Genomic DNA, 12,422 nt, shown 5'->3' on the forward strand with positions numbered 1-12,422 from the left:
AGGAAGGGAGAGGTGGAAGAGAGGGAGAGAAAATAAACTTGGAACACAAAAAAGTTTTGCAAGAGTAAATGTTGAAAACTATTTTTGCAGGTATTTTGAAAAATAAAATATTATTGTAATATTAAAGAAAAAACTATCCTTACATGTAATTAGAAAAAATAAAATACTATTAAGTGGAGAGGGGAAGTATAGTGAAAGCTCAAGCTGCTTCACTATCCAGATAACTAGAGTATCTGTCCAAATATACATATTGCCTCTCCAGACTTCTATTATAATGTGGACAATAAGTATCTTTTGATCCTTGGTTTTTCAGCTGTAGATTTTTAGGCAGATTTCTTTTGAGAGGTGACAGATCTTATTGAGGTTTTGTAACATTATTCTGGAAATTAAGAGTTTACTTTGTGTCAAGAACTAAGTCATGAGGCTGCAAAAGAGGCAAAAACACAGATCCTCCTCTTAAGAAACTCACATTTTAATAGAGAATGCAAATAATTCCATAAATATCAGATATAGGCATTGTAAATGGAAAGTCATCTTAGAGAAAATTCATTAGTTGGAGGTGGAGGGCAAAATGCCTGAGAAAGGTTTCTTGCAGAAGATGGGATTTAAAGTGAGTCTGTTTGTTTTATTAATTAATATTTTATTTTTCCTAATTAATGTAATGAATAGCCAAGCAAAATTAATTCCTGCACTGGCCATGTCCAAAATTATATATTATTCTTCATATAGTCTAGTCTATAATATCGTCTCTCTGTCATAAGATGGATTTCATCCTTCATTATCAGTCCTCTGGAGTCATATTTGATTACTACGTTGATTAGAGTTCTTAAATCTTTAAAAATTGTTCATTTTTTGAATGTCATCATAATATTAAGTTACTCTCTCCTCAATTCACTCTGCATTAGTTCATACAAGTCTTTCCAGGTTTATTATTTCTTTTGACACAATTACATTATATTCATATTTATAATTTATTCATTCCAGTTAATGAACATATGCCACCACCATCCCTGAGCTTCAAGTCACATTTATTTCTGAGTCACATTTATTTCTGAAGATATGTCCCTCTTCTCTACCCAGTGAGCCATCTTATAACATAAAAAATTTTTAAAGAATTGACACATTTGGCAATATTATCTTCCATATTCCCAGCCTCCAGGATTTCTTTTGCACGAATTATCTTGAAACAAACCTTTTATTTTATTTCTTTCAAAATATCTCCATCGTGTATCTTCTGTCTTGTTCTTGATCAAGTTCAGCTATGTTTTATCCAAATTCAGCTTCTAAAGAGCCATTTCCCACACAAAAAATATATTACAGTAGAGGGGAATGAGTGATAGACATCTCTTGAACCTCACACTTACCAGTATTGGCTCAAAAAGAGAATAATATATACTCAACCAGTTTTATGTATCTTACCTGACAGGACATAGGAAGGGGAAGGAGATAAAGCAGAAAGGTGTGAGGGGGCGGGGGAAAGGTTTGACAAAGAAGGCAGATTGAGAGATGCAGTAGACAGAAGTAAAAACACTATCAGGGAGGGAAAGGGTAAAAGAAGAGAGAAGACAAACAGGAATTAATTTAATAAAAATATTAAAAGAAATGGGTAAATTTTCAGAAATTATTTCCATTCTCCTTCACCTTCCCTCCCTTTCTTCCTTCTTTCTTCCTTTCTTTTTTGGGTAGTCCAATTTTTTTTTTAAAAGAGATCACTTCATAGCAGCACAACTGATGGAAAGCTGACAGGGAATACGAGCTACAACAAGCTACAACATTGTTTTATCAAAGATAACCCTTGAATAACAAAGAAGAAATAAACAAGTGGGATCATAGATTAGTAGTTGGTAATATATGATTTTGGTCACCAGATTAGTAGTTGGTAATATATGATTTTGGTCACCTTTTGTAAACTGCAATATTTGGGAGAGGCAGTAGACAGAAGTAAAACACTTTTCAAGAAGGAAAGGATAAAAGAAGACAAACAGGAATAATAGGATGGAGAGAAATATATGTTCATCATAACATAAATGGAGAGATGAACATAAATGGGAATGTAATGAACTCTCCCATAAAATGGAAACAGCAGAGTAGATCAAAAGCCAGAATCCTACAATGTTGTTTACAAGAGACACACACAGAGTAAAGGTAAGAGGCTGAAAAAGAAATTATTATACTTTAGATGAGGTTAAAAAAAAAAAAAAACAGCAGGGGTAGCAATCCAAATCTCAGACAAAGGGAAAGCAAAAATTGACCTAATTAAAAGAGATAAAAAAGGAAACCACATCTTGCTAAAAGATCTCATAGACAACAAAGTAATATCAATACATATATGTACCAAGTAGTATAGCATCCAATTTCTTAAAGAAGTTAAATGAGTTACAGGTTCACAGTCAAAGAAGAGATAGAGAGCATAACAAGATTATATTAAAATTTTTTGTATAAACAAAACCAACCAATGCAACTAAGATTAGAAGAAAAACAGAAATCTGGGAAGCACTCTTTACAGTGTCTGTGATAAAGGTCCCATTTCTCAAATATATCGAGAACTGAGTCAAATTTATAAAAGTACAAGCCATTTCCCAATAGATAAAATATGAAAGGATAAGGATAGGCAATTTTCAGATGAAGGAATCATGTATAGTCATACAGTGCTCTAAAGAAAAAGTGCTCTAAATCACTTTTGATTAGACAATTGCAAATTAAAATAACTCTGACAACCTTACATTTATCAGATTGACTAACATGACAAAAAATAAAATGATAAATGTTAAAAGAGGATGTGGGAAAATTGGACAGTCATGCATAGTTGATGAAATTGTGAACTGATCCAAATGTTCTGGAGAGAAATTTAGAACTATGCTTAATGGGCAAACTGTGTATAACCTTTGAACCAGCAATAGAATTACTAGGTCTGTATCCCAAAGAGGTCATTAAGAAAAAGGGAAAATATCTACAATGTGCAAAAAAAATTTATAGGGGATGTGGGAAAATGAGATCTTAATGCACAGTTGGCGAAATTGTGAACTGATTCAACCATTCTGTGGAGCATATTGAAACTATGCCCAAAAGGTTATAAAACTGCATAACTTTTGGCTTAGCAATACCCTTACTACGGTCTGTATCCCAAAAAAGATTTAAAAAAAGTAAAAGGACCTATATGTACAAATAATATTTATAGCACCTTTTTTCTGGGGCAAAGAATTGAAAATTCAGGGGATGGCCATCAGTTGGGGAATGGTTTAACAAGCTGTGATACATAATATAGATATTGTGCAAAAAGAAATGAACAGGCAGATTTCAGAAAAGCTTGGAAAGACTTGTATAAACTGATACAAAGTAAAATGATCAGAACCAGAAAAACATTGTACATAGTATCAGCAACATTGTATGAGGATCCACTTTGAATGACTCAGCTTTTCTCAGCAACATAAATGATCTAAGACAAGTACAAAAAACTCACTAAGGAAAATGCTATCCACACCCAGCTAAAAGAACTGATGTAGTTAGAGTCCTTTTTTTCACTTAATTTTTTGGTGTGGTTTTTTTCCCTTTGGTCTCTTTCTTTTTTTCATTACTGTGACTAATGTGGAAATATGTTTCACACAATAGCACATGTATAATCTATCCTTATCATTTTAGGAAGAGAAAAGGAGTAAGAGAGAAAAATTTGGAACTCAAAATCTTATAAAAATGAATGATAAAAATTGTCTTGACATATAATTTTGGGGAAAAATACTCTGAAAGAAAAAAGAAACAAAGAGCTATTTCCTCCTCATTCATTGGTATCTAAGGACTTAAGAGACCAAAAGTGTTACTTCCATTGTCTCTATGATAAATACAGAATACTACAAAATCATCAGCAAATTTGTTCCATATTGAATCTATTATCATGAAATAATGATTTGTCTCACAATGAATTTGAAGTGAAAAAGATTTGAATTCACATTCTGCATTAGATAGAATTATTGCTATGATTCTAGGCAAATCTTTAACCTCTTAGGCTCATTTTTCTCATCTGTTAAATGAGGATAAGAACATATACTTCATATCACTATATGTCTATATAGTAGCTATAAGGATCTACAGATCACATATGTAATGTGTTTTTTAAAGTATTAAATGCTAGCTATTATTTTTATCCTTTTAGTTTCATTCAAAAGTTTAGTCTCATGTCAAACTTTCTGCAATCTCATTTTTTTCCATCTTTGCTATTTTTAAATTAATACTATTATAATCATTAGGGATTTTATATTGTTAACAAAATTGCATGTTTTAGCTATAAAGGTATTAGCTAAGGAGTAAATTGGGTACCAGGTGATTATTTGGCTATAACAACATATTAAACAAGGAAAATTATAGAATGGACTTCCATTCAGTGTGACCTCCTTCCACTGCCACAGTAATAATAGTGGCAGAGCAAGGAATAAAGAGGCATAGTTACTAAGGATAATCTGGTATTTAAATTCATAAATATTAATTTATGTTTGCTTTCTCAATGAATAGGGAAAGAAAGAAGGGAAAAAATTTGGAACTCAAAATTTTTTTAAAAGAATGTTTTTTTAAAAATAGTTTTTCAAGTAATTGGGGGGGAAATAAAATGTTAAATTTAACATTAATTTAACTATAGGCACTTTAAAAAAATTTTTCTGTATTTTATTTTTCCTTAGTTATATGTAAAAAATTATTTTAAACATTCATTTAAAACTTTGAGTTCCAAACTCCCTCCCTACTCCAACCCTTCATTGAGAAGGCAAGCAATTTGATATGTTATACATGTGCAGTCATGCTGCAAAACATTTCCATAATAGTCATGTTATGAAAGAAAATACAGGCCAAAATACAACAACAAAGTTTAAAAAGCTAAATCTTGTGTTATCCTGATAGTGGTTCCACTTGAATGTTTTTTCCTGGCTGCTTGCAATATTTTTTCCTTGACCAATAGTAGCTTTCTGTGGTCACCTCAAGGCCTGCTCTTGATTTCATGGAGGTAGGTCTTTGCTGGTGCAGGCTGAGCTATACTGCAGTCCACTTTTACCTGGTGCAAGAGACCATTCCCATTAATCTTCCACATGATCTTGCCTAAAAATTGTTTCCCCCTTGTTTTTTGTACTCCATACTCTGTACTCTGGTACTCATTTGAAGGAATTTGGGGAAGAGCTCAGGGGAGTCCCTGCCTCTTTCCTTCACATCAATATTGGTATTTTCACTATAAAACTAAAATGCACATAGAAGTTGGCTAACTGGAAGGTTGGCTTGCATATCCTCAAAAAGATAAAAAATCATTAAAATGTCATCTCATGGGAGACTTAATCATCCACAATTCTTATATACTATAAAGATATTTGTAGCCAACATTTTGGAAAAAGGATAAAGAGACAAAAATTGTTCAAGGAACTTAAGATTCTTTAATTCAAGCTGATCGCTCATGGTAAAATACATGGAAAAATGTGATTTGAGATCAAGAAATGAAAGAATACAGTGATTTCTAGATGCTTTATTAAGTCTCATTCTATTTATCTCTTAAAGAAGATTACTAGGTTTTTCCTGTCAAGGAATAGTAATTTAAATATTGTGAGATAGAAAATAATAGACATGACAAACACCAAACTAACACCAATTTATGTTCCAATAATCATGTTAAAGCAGAAGTCAAATACCAAAACAGAGAAGAAGGTAAAGATTAGAAGAATTTGCTGTTTAAATTAGCTATTAACTCTGAAATGAGAAGTAGATTAAAATAGATTCAGATTAGTACCATTTCTTAGAGAAATTTAACTGATAAAAATGTGACTGGAGTACATGTAGAAGAGAAGCCCCAAAAGTCCAGAAACCATGTGAGCTCAAAAACAGCTGTTTTTTTCCTTCTCCTCCTTTTTTTTTTTTTAAACCTATCTGCAGTAGCATTTGACATTCTAAACCATCTTTTTTCCTGAATACTCACTCTTACGTTTTCATAACATTGTTATTAACTCTTGGTTCTTCTCTGACCTGTCTAACCTGTACTTAGTCTCATGAAATCCTCTCTGAAATGTCCCATAACTATCCTGTGCTCTCAAAATTTTCTCTTTATGACTTTATTATTTGGTTACTTTAGCCATTCCAGTGGGTTCAGTTATCATAATGATTCAGATTAATTGTGTCAAACTCAAATAGAAACAAATCCCCACAATCTTTATATTGACTTAGAAAACCATATTTTTATATACTTTATTGAACATTTCCCAATTATATTTTAATCTGGTTGATACAATTAGGAGTTCTAAGGGCAAATGTGACCTGTGAAGTTTTATTCTTCTGATTCAGATGACCACCAAAGCTATATATCCAACCCTAGTCTGTCTACTGTGCTCTTTCACAAACTATTACATATTTCTGTCATTCTAATGCTCTTCCTCTTCTGCTCCAAATACTGGCTTCACTGGCTTCAAGTCCCATGAAACAGCAAAGAATTTGACAGTGTAAGTTTCTCATGCTGTGCTTATAGATAAAATAGCTGTGGGTTAAGAATAGTACAGTTAGGTAGATTTAGAACTAGTTGAATGAAATACATCAATGTTAACTTGAAAAAAGGCCTCTACTGGAATTAAATTAAATTTACCCCCTAGTGATCTGTCATTAGCCTTGTACTTAAATGAAATCATAGAAGCTATACTTGTCACATTTATAAAACTAAGATGGATAATTGGTTGACAAAATCAGGATTCAAAAAAGATCTGAAAAGCTTTCTTACCCTTTAAAAAAATCTAATATGGATATGTATAAAGTTATATACTAAGATTCATTAGTACGATCTAAGGGGGTTATCGCTTAACAAGATTTGAGAGCTTTAGGGAATTTAATATGGATCATGTGACATGAGTCAGCAAAATCTTCTACCTTAACTGCATTAAAAAGAGGTGTAGTATCAAGAACAAGGGATGTAAAAATTCTTCTAGATGCTTCCTATCAGACTGTTTCTGAGGTATTCAATTTAGCATCTCGCATATTAGGAAAAATTAGGCAAACTGGTGAATTCAGAAAAAAAGCAAATAGAATGGCAAAGAGACTGGAGAATGTGCTATACAGAGATGGAACTACCTACAGAGGTAGGTAGTTTTCTTCAAATTATAAACAAGAGGTAGTTTTTTCTGTTATGATCAGTAGCTACCATAGCTTATTATGCCTATACTAAATTACATTAGTTCTGTTTAGAACCATGAATCCTCCACAATGGCTAAGCATTTTCAGAACACTTGAGTTCTAACTGCAAAGACCTATGCACTGCTGTAATTAGGAAGAATTTGACTTATTCTAGCCAGAGGACAAAACAAGAAGCATTGATGAGAAGTTATAGATCCATATTTGGATCTAATATATAAAAAACTCAGCAACAATTAGAACTACCTCAGATTGGTTGGTATGCTTAGGAAGGGAAGTGTGACCCCTTACTAGAAGTCTTCATACAGAAAGTGGTTAACTTTTTTAGCAATACTTATAGACAATTCATTCTTGTTTAAGTACTGATTGACCTCTCAGATCTCTTCCAACTTTGTCATTGTATAATAATACAGGTTAATCTGACCTCAAAGTAGTCTAGCAAAGGCTCTGAATTATAAGGGAAAGCCTACTCTCAGTTGCCCGTGTTACTGAAGGATCAATAACAGCAGGATTTGAAAAAAATATATAGATAGCCCCTAAACCACATTTGAGCCAAGAGTATCAACTCTTCTGTATAACCTTCTATTAAAATAGCTAATAGGAAATTGCAAATACTTAGACCTTTTCTTTTTTCTTTTCCAAACTTTGAAACCATTTTGATGGTCAAGAAGTTAAGTTAAAACAAACATTATTAAGAAGAGATGCAGAGGTGCCATGGAAATAACACATCTAAGATTGAATCATCATTCTGCTATTTATTACCTGTGTGCACGTAAACAAGTCACTTAACTTTTCTGGGCCTCAAATGTATAAATTAGGAGTTGGAACAGATGAGCATTTTAGGTGTCTGTGAATAAGAAGGGAAAAAAATTAAATTCAAGATAGCTAAAAACATAATAAAATGTTGTAGACTATTCAAAAACTAAATGTTAACACAGAAGCAAAATAGTTAAATAGAAGCTAGTTTGTCACTAATATGATATTATTTTAATAGTGCAAATTAAAAAGTATTGACATTCTACAAAATATGAGGCAAATATATATATATATGCATATATATATCATATTTCAGATTAAGAGTTGGACTAGATTTCTAAGGTCCCTTTCAACTCAGAAGATTCTGCAATCCTATATTGACTTATACTTTTGTATTTTTCCATACATTTTATTTATGTGATTTATTTTCTTATTTTCCTTCTCATTTTAATGATAGATTTACATAATTGTACTTTTCAGTTGTTTCATATTTTCTTATTCTATTACTCAACAGGAGTTGGCAGTAATGAAAAAGACTCTAATTAATATGCATAACAGGCACTGTGGAGATAAATTACCTGCTCCTAAAAACGAGACAAAAATTATGACTGAGACAACAAATCCTGTTGATCTACCCAAAGAAAATGAAGAAAATGTATTTATACCCAAACCAACAGTGTTTGTAAGTACAATAAGAAATAATTTATATGTTTGTCATATACACTGTCATATTAAATAGAATTTACTTCAAACTCTTAAATTTATTTCACCTTACCATTTGCTATATATTGGTTATTGTGGGTTGGGTTTTTTTTTTTTTTTCTTTTTAATAAATACACCTCAGCCTTTTAGAGTTGGAAGGAACTTTGGAGATCCTATCCTGCCTTTGAATAGCTTTATAATCTTTAAAGTGCTATGCAGATATGTGCTCTGTTGCCTGCCTGGCTACTGATGTTTATATCTTGTGGATTGAGATAACCTAACACTTCCAAAACAATATGTAGAAATTACCCCCACAATGTAGAGTTTGTCTTTGCCTAGCCATTGGTTATAGAGGAATACAAATGGGAGATTTGGGGAATAAATAAGATTTTGCTTTCTTTGGTAAATAGCCTAAGTTCCTTTTTTATTTCTAAAATTATGAAGCTAAATACATTACATATAATATAAATTTAAATGCCTTAAATTAAAGTAGAAAACTGGGGGAGGGGAGGAAGGAAGCAGACAAAGAAAAAGGTGAGGGATCAAATGAGAAGGAAGGAAGAAATTGAGAAAAAAAGCTGAGAATTTAGACATAATGAGAATAAGGAAATAAATGATTTTAAATATTAGAAAAGATATCAATTCATAGAATATGGGCATGAATCCAGCCTTTCTGAATTTCTTTCTGGATGTTTTACATCAAAGATATTTGAAATTCAGAAAGGCTGATTACCTTGCCCAAGGTCATATAGACAATTTGTGGTATGAAGCTAGAGATAAAACTAAACCCTATTACCTGCTTGTATAATGTGCTAAAAGAATCAAGTTAGAAGATACTTTAGAGGTCATCTGGACAACACATGTAGGGGTCCTTTCTATAATATCCCTAATAGAAACCCATCTAGTCTTTGCTTGAAAGTCTAGAGTAATGGGAAACTTACTATCTACCTGGGGCAATCCATTCTATTTTTGGTTAACTCTCATTGTTAGAAAGTTCTCCTTTATTTTCGGGTTACATGAGCAACAAGATGGCAGATTAGATATATTCTGTAATACCCACAAAAACTCAGCCTTCTTAAAACAGAAATCATGCACCAAAGATAAAGCATCTTCAGTTGTTTCCATGGTCTAGGACACAAAGAATCCAAAAGATTTTTAAAAAATCTAGGAGCTATTGCTTACTGACCTAAGCTCACTCAGCAGTCCTCGATCACTTCCCACACTATTAGCAGCAAGGCCACATTAGCCGACCCAAGGAAACAGCAGAGGACTCTATCAAAACCTACCTTGTTCTAAAGCTCATCTCTCCCCCACCCCCATACTTTCCAGGGCCACAGAGACTTTGAACTCCCAACTGTGGAAGTTTTCCCAGGCCTGACAGGCAAAAGCTTGCTAGGGGTTGCAATCCGGGAGCACAGCTTTTTGAAAGATCTAAACTTCTAATGCCAGGCCATAGAACTATGGAACAGTGAGGATAGGGACGCCTAAGAAAGAAGACATTATTCACTTAGGGAGCTGTGCAGCACTCCACAAGCCTAAGGAAAGAGCACAGCGTCCAGCTAGGGCCAGTTAACACCCCAAAATCAGTTGAGACAGAGACCTAAGAGAGTGAACTGCAAATTGCCCAGTATAGGGAAAGGCTGAGACACTCTTGAGATCTGTCCCCCAGGAAACCACAGTCAGAAGGAAGGGAGTCAGAAGTGAGCAATAAGGAAAACGGGGAAAGGGGAAAAACATAAAAGTACCAAAGATTATAGGAAGAAAAAAGTATCAAAAACCTTGAACATAAATAGGCAAATCAGTAGCAATAGCAATAACAACAGAAGGAAACATGGTCTCCAGCTGTAGTAAACTAGTTCAGGCATCTGTGAACAAATACTGCAAAATGAAGAAATATGATCCAATACTTGATGAAACAGAAGATCCTGTGGAAATTGAGGAAAACATGGAATCACAATAAACTATTTCTGAGTGTTTTTTTTTTTTAAATGAACATTATGGAAGCAGAATTTATATTCTGCACATCAAAAATAATGAGCAAAATAGACACAATCTAGGAGAAGAGAAACAAAAAACAAAAACCTTAATAGAAAATAAGCTCACAAGGGAAGCAAAACATACAGATTTTGAAGACTGGATGCATAGAGAAAATCTGAACATCATACATCTCCCAGAATAACATGAGAACAAAAAACCTTGATGCCACAAGGAAGGAAATAATAGAAGAGAACTGCTCAGAGCTTCTAAACAGAAAATGAAATTCACAATTAAAGAATTCATGGATTACCCTCCAGAAAAAAAATACTAAAAATTCCAACTTATATAGTAAGTTAAATTTAGTTATTCAATTCAGAAACAAGTTCTGTGAGGAAAAAGATATTCAAATTTCCTTCAAAGGAAAGGATAACTGAATAACATGATTCTTCCATTCCCACTAGAAAAGCAGGGGAAGAAATAAAACAAGATGCAGCTCACAGTGACCATACAGGATAAAAGATAGAAATTCACTAATCAAAAAGAATTTGAAACATTAATAGAAAAAATGAGAACTGAAGAGATTATTTGCACGTTGAGCACAACAAAGGCAGGAAGACTGAGTAAATGTAGACAATACCAAAAGAGTCACTATGAAAAAAACAAACAGTAAGAGATTTTTTTCTAAATGTATACAAGACTATAGGAGTGAAAGGAGAGAGGTAAGAGTAAGGAGGCTGACAGGATATGTATAGAATCTGGTACACCTTATGATAGGCATCATGTCTATAGACATGAGATGAATATTACTTTACAGTTTTGGAGGGTACATGGAATAAGGGGAAAGAGGTGGGATAATAAAGAGGAGTAAGTGACACAGTGAAGTCAAGTCAAGGGCCACAAATGAAGGAAAGTGAATTATCTGGTTTCAGAAAGAGAAGAATCCTAGAGGAGAATGGGTGAAGAGAAGGAGAGGAAAGACTGAATAGGGGAGGAAAGGAAGGAAGCCTTTACTTGGAAATGGGAAGGGATTCTAATGTTAAATTTTCCTATGGGTAAAAGAAGATGAGGACTTTAACTTGAATAAATCTGGAGCTTTTGATGCCTGAAAAATTGAAGCTTCTATTTACTGGTTCTACTTATCTCTGCAGAGAATAACTCTAAGGATCCTTCCAAATGGCATCCCTTCAGATATGTCCAAACAACTATCACATCTTCAAATATTTGGTCATGGGCAGAGTAAGAAGTGCAATGGATAGAGCACTGGGCTTTGAGTCAGGAAGACCTGAGTTTGAATGTAACCTCAGACATTACTAGCTGTATGACCTTGGACAAGTCACTTCACCTGTTTGCTTTGGTTTTCTTACTTATTAATAAAGATAGCAGCTAACAATTTTATAGCACTTATAATGTTCCAGACACTTTACAATTATCATTTCATTCTCAAAGTAACTTTGGGAGATAAGTACTATCATTATCCTCATTTATCTTATTTTTAAAGATATTAACAAAAGAGATTCTAGAATTTTCTTCAGTAATATATTTGAATACATAATAACTCTTAGAATTAGAAAAGTTTTGGGTTTTTTTTTTCAATAATCTAAATGTCAGGGATTCCTGTAGAAACAAAGACAATGCAATTCACATAGAGTTAACCTACTAGCATTTATAGTAGAAGAGATACCACCAAGGATAACTTTATATGGTTCTCTGTCTCTACCTGTCCTTTTAGCCCTATAGAATGTCATCCTCTAACTTTGAAGAGCTTTCCCCATCTTTCTTGACCCTGACCTTTTGTGTTCCTGATTTTAGCTTACCAACTTGTTTTTGATCTCTTATTTTTTTTAATACTC

At 33.1% G+C, this 12,422-nt stretch overlaps 1 protein-coding gene across 2 annotated transcripts in view; it reads left to right on the forward strand.

Moving 5' to 3' along the window:
- The window catches only part of PIBF1 (progesterone immunomodulatory binding factor 1), a 271,889-nt gene that overhangs the window by 246,560 nt on the left and 12,907 nt on the right, over window positions 1-12,422 (forward strand). For both annotated transcript variants that reach the window (XM_031958465.1, XM_031958464.1), the window contains exon 17: window positions 8,408-8,575. In XM_031958465.1, coding sequence (XP_031814325.1) covers window positions 8,408-8,575 — 168 coding nt within the window. The remainder of the gene's footprint in view (window positions 1-8,407; window positions 8,576-12,422) is intronic.

The sequence above is a fragment of the Sarcophilus harrisii genome, chromosome 3, assembly GCF_902635505.1.
Source record: "Sarcophilus harrisii chromosome 3, mSarHar1.11, whole genome shotgun sequence".
NCBI lineage: Eukaryota > Metazoa > Chordata > Mammalia > Dasyuromorphia > Dasyuridae > Sarcophilus > Sarcophilus harrisii.